Source organism: Clarias gariepinus, chromosome 18 (genome assembly GCF_024256425.1).
Source record: "Clarias gariepinus isolate MV-2021 ecotype Netherlands chromosome 18, CGAR_prim_01v2, whole genome shotgun sequence".
Classification (NCBI taxonomy): Eukaryota; Metazoa; Chordata; class Actinopteri; order Siluriformes; family Clariidae; genus Clarias; species Clarias gariepinus.
Genome location: NC_071117.1, coordinates 659,540 through 677,500, shown reverse-complemented (window position 1 = coordinate 677,500; position 17,961 = coordinate 659,540). Strand labels below are relative to the sequence as shown.

Here is a 17,961-nt window from a genome sequence, read left to right as displayed (position 1 = left end):
GTTGAAAGAATGGATTCAGAATTATTTGATATGTGAATCCCTGAATCAGTGTCGAAGACAGTAGTAATGGTAATGAATTTAGGAAATAAATCAGTGTTTGTTTGTTTGTTTGTTTGTTTGTGTCACTGACACGACTCCTCTCCCAGTGAACAGAATCATGACTCACTGAGTCAACTCTTCTCTATTTGAATCTTTCATAATGTCTCACAGTGATAAAGCATGGTGTATGGATCTGTCTCTTTCTCTCTAATGAATCACTGAGTCGTGTGTGTGTGTGTGTGTGTGTGTGTGTGTGTGTGTGGTAAAGGATCCTGGTTAATCACTGTGACTGGGCCTTGGTGAAGTGGTGGGGTCAGCAGGAGTTCTCCATCCCTCAGAACGTCCTGGAGATCGTCTACGGCCAGACCATCTGCTGGATCGGGACCTTCTACTGTCCCCTGATGCCCGCCATCAACACCATCAAATACTTTCTCATCTTCTACATCAAGAAGGTCAGAGACGCGCTGCAGGACTCACGGGTCTTTATTACATAATTATAGAGTGTGTGGTGAGGACAGAGTGTTTATAGTCTTATTATTAACTGACGTGTGTGTGTGTGTGTGTGTGTGTGTGTGTGTGTTGTGGTGCAGGTGACCCTGGTGAATAACTGTCGTCCTGCGTCTCGACCGTTCCGTGCCAGCAGCTCTCACTTCTTCTTCCTGGCCGTCCTTCTCATTGGTTTAGCTCTCGCTACACTTCCTGTTACAGTCAGCATTGCACAGTGAGACACACACACACACACACACACACACACACACACACACTGTAGTGTAATGAATCTGTTGTGTCACAAGGAATCGAGTCACATGATTGACTGAGTGTGTGTGTGTGTGTGTGTGTGTCAGGATCCGTAGCTCGAGGGTGTGTGGGGCGTTTCTGAACTACAACACGTCATGGGAGGCGGTGCCGCGCGCGGTGTCTCACCTCCCCTCAGCCGTGCAGTCCGTCCTCACCGCGCTCGGGTCAGAGGCCTGCGCCGTGTCCTGCTTCGTCATCACCTGGTGACCACACACACACACACACACACTCGACCGCCACTGTTGTAAAAACTTTAGCACTCGGACGTTTACAAACACACGAATGCAAAATGAATACACTAATCTGGTTCATACATTAAACAGTGTGTGTGTGTGTGTGTGTGTGTGTGTGTGTTGCAGTTTGGCGATGTTCTATGTAATTGCATTAGCCGGAGCTCATAAACGTGTCATCAACCAACTGAGAGAACAACTGGCTATGGTGAGACACACACACACACACACACACACCAATAGTCATGTGTCAGGATTTATCCTGTATGATGAAGCTCAGGGTGAGTCAATGATGTCATTACTTATACTTAGACAGGAATTAATCTCTCTCTCTCTCACACACACACACACACACACTCTCTCTCTCTGTAGGAGGGCAGAGATAAGCGCTTTCTGATCCAGAAGTTGTGTCAGGCCCAGTCTTATCCCCGTTGCCATGGGAAACAGCAAGCCAGCAGCTCCAGTGTGTTCATGATTGCCCCGCCCACCGAGACGCCCGCGTAACATCCCCTCTTCTCATTGGCGAAGCACATAACGAGCTGTCCTCTGATTGGTCCTGTGTGTAAGACGTCTTCTACAGGGACCAGCCGGTCCAGAACGAGCTCTCTGATTGGTTCACTGTTACACGCTGTGTGTTCATTGGTTGCTCTCTATGTTTAACAGGCAAATTATCTGACATTACTCTAAGAAGATATTTTTCTCTCTTTACGTGTGTGTGTGTGTTTACACTTTTATATCCTGTTTGTCTCTTTCTGTTTTTTGAGATTTTATAAGTATTTAACTCATGTTCAGACAGTGTTGAGTTAAACAAATACACTAAACAGGTATCTCTGTACAGTTTACACAAACATGTTATTGATGTTGTTTATTCAGTCACTGGATAAACAGTGAATAATAAAATAAAACACTAATTGTGTGTCTTAAAGCTTATATGGATAGAAACCTGTGTACATATGTTTCTGTGTGTGTGTAATGCTCCTGTAGAGTTTGTGAATGAACACACACACACACACACACTCTAACACAGCCTTCACAGAAGAGTAGAGTGTGTTATAACAGGAAGCATGGAGGGGGGAAATCGGGAATGGGACGCCCGACGCATCGGCAGGTACGTGTGTGACAGTCAGGGACATACACAGAGAACAGTATAACAGGAGATGTTAATATAATAGAAATAATTTATTTAATAGAATGTTAATAGAAATTGGACGGTAATTAAATTCCTTCTGCTTAATCCAGATAAGACAGAAGTTCTAGTCATAGGACCGCATACAGCTAGGAGTAAGATTTTAAATTACTGTAACTTTAGATGGCCTTTCTGTTCCATCAAGTGCAACAGTGAAAGACCTTTGTGTGATTATTGATTCCAGCCTTTGATTTGAAGCTCATGTAGATAATATTACCAGGATAGCATTCTTTCACCTCAGAAATATTGCCAGGATAAGAAATATACGCCTGGAACTTTATACAAGTCTACCTGAGTCTTCAATAACCAACTGGACTCCATATTAACATCAATTAACATCAACTGTTCTACTGAACTTCCAGCCTCCTAACACACAGTATGAGTGCAGATCAATCCCTGCTATCTGTTATAAGGTTTCTTCCTATTACCATCTCAGGGAGTTTTTCCCCTCAGCACTCGGCTCGTTCAACAGGGACGATCTGATCATTCTGATTCACACACACTTATAATACTTATGATTGTGTAAATCTGCTTTGGGACAATGACAACGGTTAAGCACACACACACACGTTTGTCGGGCTAGAGGGACAATGTGTGAGAGTTTTCGGAAATCAGACTGGGCATAGGGTTGTGGGGACACTGGGTTCCAGTGGTGCTAGAGCTACAAAAAACATATCAAAAATCATGAAAAAAATCAGAGAACCTATACACAACTTAAAATTAAAAGATATTCTTTGCACAACCGAGATATAAAAAAAAGGATTTTTTTCAGACTTTCTGGTGGTTTGTAAAGACGTTTCTGTAACACGGCCTATAAGGACAGTGTGGTGTACAAGGTCAGTGATGTCACCATACACACACACAAAGTATAACCTGCTTAATACGGACAGAAGTTTTATAAGGCCAGTTCACCATAAACACACACACGCTTCCACTAGGACGAACTCAACCCCAACAGCACATGTATTAAGGAGTTCTGTTTTGCTTACCAAGTCCTGTCTGTAGAAGAGGAGGAGCTGGAGGAGGGGACATGAGCGCAGGAGAACGATAGCAGCTGAATACGAGTACGCTGTGATAGATGTGCTATTCCTGTAGGTAGCCGCGATCAGCTAACAGTCAGCTGACTAACATTACCTGCCAGATCTGATGCTATACGCTTGATCGATGCTCTTTTGATGTTTTGTGGAGATTGTGAATAGGATCTAGTATATTCAGCTCATTAGTTGATTTCATTATGTTTGACTACTACACTTAACTCATCTGCATTTAAGCTAGAAATGTTGAAAAGAATCCAGGTGTCATTATTAACACACAACACAACATTTGTTGGATCACTGAAATATATTTGATTCACCTCAAGAATCAATTCCTTATAGGACAGCATTGTAAACATGCTGCACTAAGACACTTTGTTCCATGCATATTTGCACACACCGTAAAGTATATTTCAATTTGCACAGTATATTTCTATTTTGTACATCCTATTTCTATTTTTATTTTTAGTTCTATTTTTTCATAGCACATTTCTATTTTTATTTTTAGTTCTATTTTTCCTAGTTTAATTTAATTTTGTAATTTAATTTCTATCGTATTTCTTTTATTCATATTTATTTCTTATTTGTAAAATTTAACTCTCTTCTAGGGTCAATGGCAGTCGTATAATACATTTCACTACATTTCGTACTGTGTATGTTTGTGTATGTGACAAATAAAATTTGAATTTGAATTTGAATAAAAGAGAAATAAAAGTGGATCCTAAGGCTAACCACATAGCAAAACAAACAACTTTAAAACATGCCTAGAAAGGTAAAGGCTCAGGCTGTCCAAAATGTGTTTCGTATTTAAATGCTTTTTAAAGGCCAAGCCTCTGTTGCGTACAGAAACTCAAATGTTTTGAATGGATCTCGTCTCTAAGACAGGTTTGTTCCTTCTCTTGGCACTTCAGACACTGCTCATTGGTGACTGTGACACAGGTTTCAATAAAAGACCTCATGTGTTTCATCACAGCTCGTATCTCCTCCTCAGACCATGGTCTCTTCACACACCGCCTTAATGAAACACGGGAACCTGAACAAAAAAAATAAAAGGCAAAAAGTGTTTAATAATTGACTTTAGATCTTCTAAAAATCAAGTTTGATTATTTTTATAACCATGACATTTTATTACACTGCTTGTTAAAAACAAAATTCATCCAGCTTCTTTATATGCTTTATATTATTAATGTGTTGACTGCACATTAGCAAGTGTAAAATTTTAATAACACCTTGAGTAACCGAGTCAGGGAGTTGAGGTGAACCAGAAGTTGCACAGGCAGCGTTCCTCTGGTCATCTAAAAGAATATTGCACAGTGTAAATGTATGGGCTTAAAGAGCCTGTATGCCTACCGATCAAACACCATGCGCATGGAGGGGATTCATGTAAAACTGCAGGCAGACAGTTCCATTATTACTATACTAACTATACTCATGGCAAAGTTGTTGAACCGGATGAAGTCAAAAGTGCGTGAATATTTGCAACAATACCTTGAGTGATAATTTTACTAGGTAATGATGTAGATTTTACACAGGCCAAGTCTTCACTGTTGTTTTAAAACAATCATGCAAACTAATGAACTCATCAAAATACTATCCACAAAGCATATGAATCACAATTAGGGATGGGACGATTACTGGTTTCATGATATACCACTGTAAAATGTACTGAAGGTTAGTAATATGCTTTCAAATTTAATCATCATTAAAACAGTGTTTGATTATCACAATTTTGAAAATTTACAGTAAATTCTATCCAGCTAGCATCAGTCTGATGCAGACGCAGCGCGCAACATGTTTTTTTTTTATTGAGAAGAAATGGCAGAAGGCAGTGACGGTGCAGGGAGATTTCAGCCTTCTAAAATGACCAGATCTGAGGTGTGGTCATATTTTAGCTTTTACAAAAGTCCTGAGGGAAACTTTAGAGTATGATCACCCTGTCTGCAGGACATAGTGGAACAGGGTGGTCACTACTATAAAGGCAGACATGTAATGACATCCAGGTTCAAACCCTGAGTCTTCCACTGTTAAAGTCCCAGTGTGTGGCACACTCAGAAAAACACACGTGTTGGGGAGGACACTGTGGTTAGAAAAAACCATTTATGCTGAATAGAGGACATGACCACCACAGCTGCCAGATGTTTACTGTATCACTAAAACACTGAGAATCACAGGACTTCTGACCATTGGTCAATTCAAACTTAATCTAGTCCCAGACTAAAATGCATGTCTGAGCTGTTTTTACTGAAAGCAACTTAGATGTAGCTTTTATAAATGAATTTTAGAACTGAACTAAGGCTTCCCCTGATTAGACTAAACCATGTCTGTGAAACCAGGCTTTAGATCTCCCTTAGAAATGTAATACAACTAGAAGAGTGCAAAACTATATAATGCAACAACAACAACAGAATTATATATATGATAAAAATATCAAGGTAGATAAAGTACTCATAAAAATCAAAAATCATAGCACGAGATGAAAATACAAGTTATTGTCCTTTTAAACTGTCTTCATTTCATTGACATTGTCACGGCGCGCGCCTGTGAGGGTCGCGGCCCAAATTTACTACAGTATCGCTCCTCGCTCACTAGTTAGGCGGCCTCCCCCTCCCTTCAGGTATGTTTACAACAGTATCGCTCCTCGCTCACTAGTTAGGCGGCCTCCCCCTCCCTTCAGGTATGTTTACAACAGTATCGCTCCTCGCTCACTAGTTAGGCGGCCTCCCCCTCCCTTTAGGTATGTGATGATCCCGGGCTTCTCCCTGCGCTATGAAACACAGCGGGGAGTGAGTGGAGCTCGTGCTCTGTCTGTGAGGAAGCTGGACGTTGCTACGCGGTGGATGTTTTAAAAGACAGGGGCGCGCGAGCGGGGCGATGTGATGCGCCCCAGAGACTTTAAAAAGGGGGAACGCCGCCCCTTCTCTCTCCGCGAGAGGGCCGCGCGTGAACGAGCTGCGCGAGCTGCCTCTCGCGCTACCTCCGCGTGCTCCGCCGCTCTGCCCACCGTCACCACTCACCAGCCGCGTGCCCGCATGCCAGCGGGGAAACTGCCAACCAGACCTGCACGTGCATTCCCTTCCCTTCCTCTCCATCCTCCCTCCTTTAAACCTTTCCTTCGCCATTTTTCTAAATAAATTACATTTTTTCCTCTAAGACCATGCCTCGTGTCCGTGCCTCATGGTGCCGCGCGTGCACATAGGGCCAAACCCGGTACAATATTTAAAACAAATCGATTAAACTTATTTATTATTTGCTAAAAATAAAAAGGCCCTGATTTCGTGAAATTACCCGTTTTTACTGCCAAGTTCAACTTTGTATTGTTATTTGTATGTCACTTTGGACAAAAGCATTTGCTAAATACCATAACTTTAAACCTATTAAAACGTTTTGTAATTAATTTCTTACCTGTTACAGCGCAGGTTCTCCACAGCGTGCACGTCCAGATCTCCCGGGAAAATGAATCTGTCGTCAGACGACACGCTCTTCCATCCAGCCAATCAGAATGATTAATGCTAATTGTGAGCATGCGCACTGTTAAATTAGCGTCTAATCTCGCGCGTTGTGTATAATCTCCCGCGCTTGTGTATAATTTCCCGCGCCTGCGTGTCGCTGCATGCAGGGACCACGACAACCGATAGGGGGCATTGTCAGACACAAAAATATACAACATATGTCAGGTTTTTGGTATACAAAGGCTTTTCAGAAAACCACTTTTTATGTATTAAAACATGCTGAGAAAAGGTTTTATAAGGTTTATTTTTATGAGGACAGCCAACTGTACCCTATACCGGAGGGTCCTCATTGCTCTGGGAAATGTCTTGAAATCTGTCCTTCTAAACCGAAACACACACACACACACACAACAATCCCTCTCAAAACACACACACACACACACACAACAATCCCTCTCAAAAAACACACACACAACAATCCCTCTCAAAACACACACACACACACACACACAACAATCCCTCTCAAAACACACACACACACACACAACAATCCCTCTCAAAAAACACACACACAACAATCCCTCTCAAAAAACAAACACACACACACACACACACACACACAACAATCCCTCTCAAAAAACACACACACAACAATCCCTCTCAAAAAACAAACACACACACACACACACACACAACAATCCCTCTCAAAAAACACACACACAACAATCCCTCTCAAAAAACACACACACACACACACTCGTAGTATAAAGTTAAAGGATATATGAGGACTTTTATTCTGCCTCTCAGTGTGTGTGTGTCCGTGCCTGCTCGCCGTAGTTTCCGCTGCAGCTGTGTGTGTATGTGTGTGTGTGTGAGAGAGAGAGTGTGTGTGTGTGTGAGAGCTGAATAAAGACAGTAAGGCGGACAGGAGCGCTGCGGGAGTGTGCGGGGCTCGCGCCTAATCACGCGCTCATCATCACGCAGTCAGTGTCACACACGTGAGTTATGAGGATCAGCGCGGTGTGAGTGTGTGTGTGTGTGTGTGTGTGGAGGCTGACAGGCCGTTGCGGGAACGTTAACGCAGAGAACAGGAACATCAGTGATCAGAGAGAGAGGTCAGTGTGTGTGTGTGTGTGTGTGTGTGTGTGTGTGGAGGCTGACAGGCCGTTGCGGGAACGTTAACGCAGAGAACAGGAACATCAGTGATCAGAGAGAGAGGTCAGTGTGTGTGTGTGTGTGTGTGTGTGTGTGGAGAGAGGTCAGTGTGTGTGTGTGTGTGGAGAGAGGTCAGTGTGTGTGTGTGTGTGTGTGTGTGTGTGGAGAGAGGTCAGTGTTTGTGTGTGTGTGTGGAGAGAGGTCAGTGTGTGTGTGTGTGTGTGTGTGTGTGGAGAGAGAGGTCAGTGTGTGTGTGTGTGTGTGTGTGTGGAGGGAGGTCAGTGTGTGTGTGTGTGTGTGTGTGTGTGTGTGGAGAGAGAGAGGTCAGTGTGTGTGTGTGTGTGTGTGTGTGGAGAGAGGTCAGTGTGTGTGTGTGTGTGTGTGTGGAGGGAGGTCAGTGTGTGTGTGTGTGTGTGTGTGTGGAGAGAGGTCAGTTTGTGTGTGTGTGTGTGTGGAGAGAGGTCAGTGTGTGTGTGTGTGTGTGTGGAGAGAGGTCAGTGTGTGTGTGTGTGTGTGTGGAGAGAGGTCAGTGTGTGTGTGTGTGTGTGGAGAGAGAGGTCAGTGTGTGTGTGTGTGTGTGTGTGTGTGGAGAGAGGTCAGTGTGTGTGTGTGTGTGTGTGTGGTGAGAGAGAGGTCAGTGTGTGTGTGTGTGTGTGTGTGTGTGGAGAGAGAGAGGTCAGTGTGTGTGTGTGTGTGTGTGTGGAGAGAGAGGTCAGTGTGTGTGTGTGTGTGTGTGTGTGTGTGTGTGTGGAGAGAGGTCAGTGTGTGTGTGTGTGGAGAGAGAGGTCTGTGTGTGTGTGTGTGTGTGTGTGTGTGGAGAGAGAGGTCAGTGTGTGTGTGTGTGTGTGTGTGTGTGGAGAGAGAGGTCAGTGTGTGTGTGTGTGTGTGTGGAGAGAGAGGTCAGTGTGTGTGTGTGTGTGTGTGTGTGAAGAGAGGTCAGTGTGTGTGTGTGTGTGTGGAGAGAGAGCTCAGTGTGTGTGTGTGTGTGTGGAGAGAGGTCAGTGTGTGTGTGTGGAGAGAGGTCAGTGTGTGTGTGTGTGTGTGTGTGTGTGTGTGAGAGAGATGTCAGTGTGTGTGTGTGGAGAGAGATGTCAGTGTGTGTGTGTGTGTGTGTGTGGAGAGAGAGGTCAGTGTGTGTGTGTGTGTGGAGAGAGGTCTGTGTGTGTGTGTGTGTGTGTGTGTGTGTGTGTGTGTGTGTGTGTGGAGAGAGATGTCAGTGTGTGTGTGTGGAGAGAGAGGTCAGTGTGTGTGTGTGTGTTTGTGTGTGTAGAGAGAGGTCAGTGTGTGTGTGTGTGTGTGTGTGTGTGTGTGTGTGTGTGTGTGTGTATACACACACCCATGTCCAGTGATTAATGACACTAACTGTGTGTCTCAGCGTGGGTGAGAGTAGGTCTGTACGGTCCGCAGTACTGAGGAGAGAGCAGCTGTCTGACTAAACCCACATTCACACCCAGTCACAGAAGCACTTTCAGTAAGAACACACATCTGATAACGTTATGGCGTCTTAAACAACACGCCGTCTCTGCACTAATCACTTTTAAGTCGTTCTGAATCGCCTCTGAACCGTCCGCGTCGTTCTGTTCACGGCTAACGCTTAGCTACAACGCTAACTAGTGTCGAACGCAAGGCTGAATCCCAAATCCTTCTCTAACCCCTGATCAAGGGCACTACTTGGGGTGTACCCGAAAGTAAACGGAGCTGATATTCTAAAGTGTAATAAGTGTAAATACACAGTAAATCTGGTGAGTTTTTCAGGACCGTCCACCAGCTCCATGGTTTATTCTCCTTACCTTCTGGATACAGAGTACCACTAAGAGTTTAACACCGCTCTCACTTTCTGTTAATTACACTGACTTATTCGCGAACTGTCGGTCGCCAGCTCTGTCAGTCGCGGTTAGTTAATTCCATCAGGCATGTAAGGATGTGTGTGGGCGGAGCTAAATAACTGTTTAAATAAATAAACAAATTATAATCTGCTGATAATAAATAGCTTTTGTGGGACTGTTGTATAAACGCGTTATAACACTTGAGGTTGTACAACAGCACAACCTTCTATAAAACCTTCATGACATCTATAAATATTTAAAACACTATTCGATTGTGAATCAAAGCCTGACTAACACTTGTCTCAAAAGGTTTTGGACTGTAATGGTAATACCTTAACGTGTGTGTGTGTGTATGTCAGGCGTGGTCATGGCGGCGTGTGGCTCCGACTCGGTGCACTACATCCGTCTGCAGAACGCTAGTGAGTGTGTGTTAGAGTCTCTGCGGTCCCAGCGGCGCGACGGGGTGTTCTGCGACGTGACGGTGCGGATCCAGGACGCGTCCCTGCGCGCTCACGCCTGCGTACTGGCGGCTGGTAGCCCCTTCTTCCAGGACAAGCTGCTGCTGGGCCACTCGGAGATCAGCGTACCGCCCCTGGTGCCGGCCGACGCCGTGCTGCAGCTGGTAGACTTCCTGTACAGCGGCTCCATGGTGCTGCTGCGCTCTCAGGCCCTGCGCATGCTCACTGCCGCTAGCATCCTGCAGATCAAGAGCGTCATCGACGAATGCACACAGATCATCTCTGCCTCTGCCAATCACAAACAGGCTGCCGCCGCCGCCGCAGCGGCAGCCGCCGCCAAAGGCCGGACCACTGAGGAGGGCGGGGCCGTGGGAGGAGCCATGTCTGGGTTTGGGTACACCATGGAAGAGTGCGGTGATGTCACGACCGAGAGCACGGATCAGCCAAGTGCACACTTCATCTCACAACATCAAGCAGGACTCCAGACAGGTAGCGCGCAGACAGACATACAGAGTGCAGGCAGACAGAGACAGCTAGGCCCCAGACAGGTAGAGCGCAGGCAGACAAGACAGACAGGTAGCGCACATACGGACAGAGAGACAGGGTGCAGGCAGACAGGTGTAGCACAGAGAGACACATAGCCCACAGACATTTAGTACATGAGCAGACAGACAGACAGGTAACACACAGACCCAGGCGACAGGTAGGTTGCAGACAGATAGAGCGCAGCCAGACAGGTAGAGTGTAGACAGACAAGTAGCACACAAAGCAGATAGACACTTAGCTCACAGACTGACAGACAGGTAGAGCATAGACAGACATGTAGCACACAGAGACAGATGGGCACGTAGCCCACAGGCAGACAGGCAGACAGGTAGGGTTTAGACGAGACAGGTAGGCCACACAGTTGGGCACAGGTAGATGGGTAGGGTGCAGACAGACAGGCAGATGGGTAGACCACAGACTGACAGACAGATAGTGCACAGACAGGTAGAGCATAGACAGACATGTAGCACACAGAGACAGATGGGCACAAAGCCCACAGACAGACAGACAGGTAGACAACAGACAGACAGGCAGATACTAGTGCAGTAGGCAGTCCTGTCAGGTCTGTGGTTAACACTCTCTCTTGCTCTGTGGAACAGGGGCAGGGCAGGGGGAGGCGGCCTCTCTGGAAGCAGGCGGAGTTGGCAGGATGATGCCCCCTCTCGGTGACCTGATGTGCAGAGGGGAGGGGCTTGGTGCATCAGGGGGCGGGGCATCGCTGAAGCCTGTGAGCTGTCCTCAGGAGATCCAAAGCTACATGCTGAACCAGAATGCTGAGAGAAGCACCGCACAGAACCAGAGCCATAACCGGGTGGAGTCAGGCCACACCCCCATAAACAACCCCGCCCCAATGGTCAGGGACAGCCTGCGTGGCAGTGGGGCAGGGTTTGTGGGCGTGGCCGAGGAGCTGCCTGTGGGGATGGAGAGATTCAGTGAGGGGGAGGAGCTGGAGGACAGAGGGAGAGACGGAGAGAGAGACAGGGGGGCGGGGCATAGCCGCAAACAGAGACAACCCCTGCGGTTACAGGTCAATCTCTCACTCACACACGCGTACACACACACACACACACAGCTGTGAATGCACGGTAAACAGCACATCTTAGAAAGGTGTTGAAGAAATGGTAACTGTGTGTGTGTGTGTGTGTGTGTGTTTAGGTGATGGGGCCAGAGCAGGTGGTGGTGGTGAAGGATGAGGAGAATCTGCAGGAGGGAGAAGACCTGTTTCAACTGGATGAGCGACAGGACACGGCACACACACAGGCACACGCACAAAGCTACAGCCAGGTAACACACACACACACACACACACACACACACTGGGCTGGGCGATTTGGCCTAAAATCAAAATCTCGATAAATTGCACATTTTAACTTGATTGCGATTAATACACGATTATTTTATTTATAATTTATTTTTTTTGCCCTCATAGTTCACTGACAGGTTTCGTACAGTAAATATGCTCACGTATTACAAGTGAGAGATTTTTGAATGAAGCGTGCATTACTTGATTTTAAAATAATTGAAGGAAACACACACTATCTACTATCTATGATTATTTATTGAACAGCAATGTTGAACAACTGAAATTAAACGAACAGTCACAGTGTTAAATCAAATCGGCTGTGTTACCTTTGGGCGTCGAAACTGTTTTACTACAACGTCTACGGCTGACTTTATTTTGTTCGATGTCATCTAAAGCCAAAATGTGTCCAAATAACGGATACTGTGCTTTTCTTTGGTACAAGCTGCTCTTGTTGCTCAGTTGTCTGTGTTTAAGCTCTCCATGCTCGACATGTCGGCGGAATAACGTAACGTAACGAAGCGGAATCCACACGCGCTAGTGTTTTTAAAGGGAAAGTAATCGAAATAATCGACCTGGGAAAATTTTTAACTATTATTGGTTCTGAATGTCAATTTCGAATAATCGCCCAGCCCTAGGGCTGAATATAATGTGTGTGTGTGTGTGTTACAGGCAGGGTTTTATGAAGAGCAGAATGTGTACGCTGGAGGTTTTTGGCCGCAGACTGATGCTTCTCAGGCTCTGGTGTCGAATCCTCGTTCCCGTGGCAACAAACCACTGTCCCCGCCTACTTCCTCTCACATCAATAATCAGGTCTAACACACACACACACACACACACACACACACAGAGTTTGAAACTAAAACCCCAGAAACTGAGGTACTGCTTCATGTACCTCCACCTGTTGTGGGCGGAGTCAGTCTCCTCTGCAGCTCAGGTACGTAACGCTGACACACATCTGCGTTTCTCCTCCTCCAGATGCTCTTTCAGTATCCTGTCAGCGAATCACAGCCCTCCTCCTTCTTTGTGGGAGGAGCTATGGCAATAGACAGCATGCCAGAGACGTGCCAGCCGGCCCCGCCCCCACCACCGATGACCCCGGCCCCACCTCCTCCGGCCCAGGCCTGCGTCGCAGGTCCAAGTTTTACGGCTCAGGGATCGGAAACGTCATTTGACTGCAGCCACTGTGGCAAATCCCTGCGATCGCGCAAGAACTACAGCAAGCACATGTTTATACACTCCGGTACACACGCGCGCACACACACGCACATGCACACCAGTATCCATGGCTGTAGTCTGTACAGGACAAAACATAGGCCACACCCTCTTTCAGAATGACAGCTAATAGGCCACACCCTCTCACCTGTTTCATAAACATTAGCTACAGAAACAACTCAGTTAAAGAAAAGTGTGTGTGATAATGTCTGTGTGTGTGTGTGTGTGTGCAGGTCAGAAGCCCCATCAGTGCAGTATCTGCTGGCGTTCGTTCTCTCTGCGCGACTACCTGCTGAAGCACATGGTGGTGCACACGGGTGTGCGAGCGTTTCAGTGCAGCGTGTGCAGTAAGCGCTTTACGCAGAAGAGCTCGCTCAACGTGCACATGCGCACTCACCGCGTAGAGCGCAACTTCTCCTGCAGCGTGTGTAACCGCGCCTTCACGCACCGCACCCTGCTGGAGCGCCACGCCCTCCAACACCAGCACCCTGCCCCGCCTATCAAACCCCCGACCAATCATGGAGCCATGGGTGGAGCAGGTGGCGCTGGGCCCGCCCCCTAGGGGCCAAACTGGGAACTCGGGGTGGACGCCGCTAGTAATGATTACCGTCATAATAATTACTTAATAATAATAATAATAATAATAATAATAATAATAATATTGATAACAGCTCACACACCACAGTGGGCATGTCTTTAAGTCCATATAAGGACATTGCTAGCTGACATGCTAGCATAATGAGATTTCTGAGAGGGATGGTATAATGTTAATTTTCTTTATCTGGAGTTAAACTAACATAATCTATAACAATTTTATTACAATTCTACCTACAAGTCTACCAGACGCACGCAAATCTGACGAAACTTTTATATAATCTTTAAAAAATTGATAACCTTCTTAAACCAAGTTAGCTAACCTTTAGCTAGCTAACACGGCACAAACCAGACAGGATTCACGCGGAGAGTTTTTTAAATAATCTTTAGCACTAAAGTTAGCTAACCTTTAGCTACGCTAGCAGGCTTTAATCAATGCTAGTTGTCAATGTTAGCTAAAATCGCTAAATATTCATTAGCTGAAACGGGCTATCCTTGAGTCACACGCTTGCTAATATTCAGCGCTAGCTAGTTTAGGTAACGTTGGCGCAAACGTTTTAAACTCGTATGTGGTCTCAAAGACACGCCGCATATTTTATGACTATATATAAATAAGGATATAAATTTGAATATGTTTGTTTATGTAAATGAGGAATTTATGAATATGAATCTAAGATTCTGCAGCCTGAGCACTTGAACGTCGAGTGTGTGTCACGTCCACCCCGAGTGTGTAAGTGAGAAATAACACAACAACAACGTGAATATGATTTACAATCAGAATTTCATTCAGGACACACACATGCACGCGCACACACACATGCACACACGGTGTGTTCTTGATAGTCAGCGCTGTAATGTTGGTGTCATGGCCACGCCCCTTAGTGCCAGAGTTATGATACTAGCTAACAAAAAAGTACTGGCGCCTTTTGTGACGCTCGGATCGCCACTCTATTTCATTGTCGTTATTTAAACCGGACCTCATGCTAACTCATCAGAGTACGCTGCTACGACTTATCCTCCCTCCCCTCCCCCCGCTACACACAATAACCCATATGATGAATCCTGAATGACTGTGTGTGAAGCCCCGCCCCTTCCCTCAGTCTCACATTAGCGATGCGGTGAATAGAGAGGTTTTCTAGCTTCATCCCTGATTGTTACGCAGTGCTGAGACTGGAGACTCCTTCCGTCTCACCTCAGGAAGCGTCATGTCCCCGATCCCCCAGGCTTCTTAACCAGCTTCATAATGATTTAGCTTGCTAATTAACAGAGCGATAGCGTGTGCTCTCTTGGCAGCCTGTATAGGGCACTTGAGACTGCTGGAGTCTGGCCATGTCTCTGATGTTACAGAGGAGTGACGTGAAAAAGAACCGTCTCACACCATCAGAACACACCTCTCTCTCTCTCTCTCTCTCTCTCCCCTCTCTCTCTTTCTGTCTCTGTGTCTCTCTCTCACTCTCTCTCTCCGTGTTTCTCTTTCTCTTTTTCTTTTTGTGCCTTCATGTGTGTGTCTCTCTCTCTTTCGTCTCTTTCTGTTTGTCTGTCTTTGTCTCTCTCGTTCTCTTTGTCTCTACAAACACACACACACACATCTTCACAGGGGGGAGGGGTGGGTGTGTGTGACTTGCACTCATGCACACACACCATGAAATGTGGTGCCATAAACATGAAGAGCAGCTTCATCAACCAGAGAACCTCACACACACACACACACACACACACACATTGACATACGCACTAATGTATTCGTGCAGTACTCATACGGGATTTTTAAACCAATATTTTAATGTTGTTTATTTTATTTTCATGTTTATTTTCTGTAATGTTGGTGTTTAATAGTGTTAATGTGTCCTTTGATCTGACCTCGTCTCCATGACGACCTTTAACCTTCCCTTATCCACTTTCCCTACAACATGCGCACTCCACCTGACGGGCAAGAACAATCTACGGCTAGCATATGCTAGCTTAGCTTATCATTATCTGGTTAGCTTATTGCTAGTACCCTAGCCCACATTAGCTATGTCTGTACATCCTCATTTAGAGTAAAAGTTAGCGCGCCTAGCATGCACGTTTAATCCTCTCGTCTCTGCTCAGTCACTTCACATGCTTAGCTCATGCATAGCTCCGCCCACAAACCTGTTTATACGTTTTTAATGAGAAAATGATTAAAATATGAATTTAGAAAAAAAATTGAAAGATTGTTATTTAACTGACATACTAGCTAGCAACTTTATCTTTAGCTACTCCATTAGCGTCCCTCCTGTTAAGCGATCTTTTTCATTTAGCTGTTTCTTTTACTTGGCATAACCAGCTAGCCTATTGTATTTGCTAGCTAGCTCGCTAGGTGTTTCTGTTTAGCTGAAATAATGCAATAAGATCTCCTCAGTGGAAACACTACCTAGCTTACTCCTGAACGCTCTGCTTAGCTTCAGCTAAATGTGAACGATTGTATTTGTTTTAAAGAGACGACGTTGTCTTCGCGTCCTCAGCGGAGGAGACCGTGTGAGTGATGCGAGTGGCATCCGTGCCTTCAGGGGGCGCCGGACATGCCCTTCACACTGGAGTGCTACCTCGCTAGCATGCTAACTAGCCTGATTGCTAACTAATGGGATATGATGATAATGTATTTCCTGTGGTGATTTGTATCATTTACTTTGTCGTTATAGCTGTCCTGCGTTGCTAGCATGCTGACTAGCCAGTGGAGTAAGTTAGCGCAGCATTGTTAGCTGCCACAAACTTTAGACAATCAAGGGTTAATTAAAAAGAAAAAAACATAGTATTAAATTGCGCATGATATTGTTTATAAAAAGCTGCGTCCGCCATCTTGGAGAGGAAACCTCCTATTTCCTGTTCCCTACTTCCTGTTACGAGAGTCCAGAGTGCATTATGGGTAAAACCATGCGTGTGCTACGTTCCTCATGACCTCAAAACTCACAAAAAAAAGTAGTGCACTAAGAAGTGGATAGGGTTGATATGCAGCAGTGCATTCTGGGTAATATGGGCCGCAGTGACGCGGAAGGGTGTTGGCGACGGTAAAGGACCCGCCCCTAAGATGGTGGACGCGCAGTGTGCAGCAGTAAGGGGAAGTGTGTGAGGGAGTGTTAAAGCCCTGGTTTGGGACGAGGCCGGTGTTTGACTCCTCTCATACGAAACCGTACAGACCTCAGGAAAACCACGAGAACCTCCACAGAGAACACTTTTATACGTCCGAGTCTTTTTCAGTGCAGAACGTTAACGCCTTTATAACTTTTAATAATGGTGTGCTCATGAATATTAATGAGGATGGTATTTTTATGGACGAGGGTTTTAGAGTCTTAAAGCCGCTTTAATTACACGCAGAGGAAAAAAAGTAAAGAAAAGTAAGCGCTTCTTTGTGTATTTGTGTTTGTTATTAATCGCGACATGAATGTGCAGCTCTCTGTTTTTATTACGATCTTAAATGCTTCAGTCTCAGTTACCCAGCATGCCTTGAGTGTAGACCTGCATGAACCTCATTAAAGAATATTAATACTCAAACCACTGTGTGGGTGTCTCTCTCTCTCTCTCTCTCTCTCTTAATTCACACACTGATTGTGGTGAGGTAGTTCTGTTCTGTACAGGTGTGTATTTTGTGTGTCCCTGAGGTAATGTGTGTTACCCTAACATCTGGTTCATTTTTTGGTACATTTTCATTACACTGTAACGCTCAGGTTTTATTTTAGCGCTAATTACACTAAAACGGGGTCTTAAATCTATATTTATCATAATATAATATAATCTTCGCTAAGCAAGACAAGACACGCGACAACAACAATTGCCAATCCAAAGTGTACTGTATTAAAGTAAAAAAGACAAACAAACAAACAAGGTGCACCACAAACCAATATATACAAAATATACACAAATATTAAATAACACGGGACACGTGACCCGATAGGGACATCGGGGTTTCCCCGCGGTACAACTGCGCATGCACGCGACAGCTTAACCCCGGAACCAAAACACAGTCGTTCTGGGAAATAACTGTATGGGGTCGTTTAAAAGACCTGGGGCCTCATGTACAAAGACTTGCGTTGAATTCATATTAAAACATTGCGTACGGACAAAAATGTAAATGCGGAATCCTACGCATATTCTCTTTGTACATCCGAATTA

At 45.3% G+C, this 17,961-nt stretch overlaps 2 protein-coding genes across 3 annotated transcripts in view; both read left to right on the top strand.

Annotated features, from left to right (window-relative positions):
- The window catches only part of LOC128506725 (transmembrane channel-like protein 7), an 11,676-nt gene extending 9,681 nt beyond the window's left edge, over positions 1 to 1,995 (top strand). The window contains exons 11-15 of the mRNA XM_053477291.1: positions 308 to 491; positions 630 to 760; positions 885 to 1,040; positions 1,197 to 1,275; positions 1,440 to 1,995. Coding sequence (XP_053333266.1) covers positions 308 to 491; positions 630 to 760; positions 885 to 1,040; positions 1,197 to 1,275; positions 1,440 to 1,571 — 682 coding nt within the window. The 3' untranslated portion in view covers positions 1,572 to 1,995. The remainder of the gene's footprint in view (positions 1 to 307; positions 492 to 629; positions 761 to 884; positions 1,041 to 1,196; positions 1,276 to 1,439) is intronic.
- A 5,597-nt stretch (positions 1,996 to 7,592) lies between these two features.
- On the top strand, positions 7,593 to 15,275 carry zbtb45 (zinc finger and BTB domain containing 45). Of its 2 annotated transcripts, none has more exons than XM_053477295.1 (7): positions 7,593 to 7,734; positions 10,077 to 10,664; positions 11,321 to 11,748; positions 11,877 to 12,005; positions 12,694 to 12,834; positions 13,000 to 13,264; positions 13,470 to 15,275. In XM_053477295.1, exons 2-7 carry the CDS (start codon positions 10,085 to 10,087, stop codon positions 13,796 to 13,798), a joined length of 1,872 nt encoding a protein of 623 aa, XP_053333270.1. In that variant the 5' UTR covers positions 7,593 to 7,734; positions 10,077 to 10,084; the 3' UTR covers positions 13,799 to 15,275. The 2 variants fall into 2 exon arrangements, with proteins under 2 accessions (XP_053333270.1, XP_053333269.1); XM_053477294.1 differs by having other exon boundaries at positions 7,593 to 7,954.
- Positions 15,276 to 17,961: the final 2,686 nt, after the last annotated feature.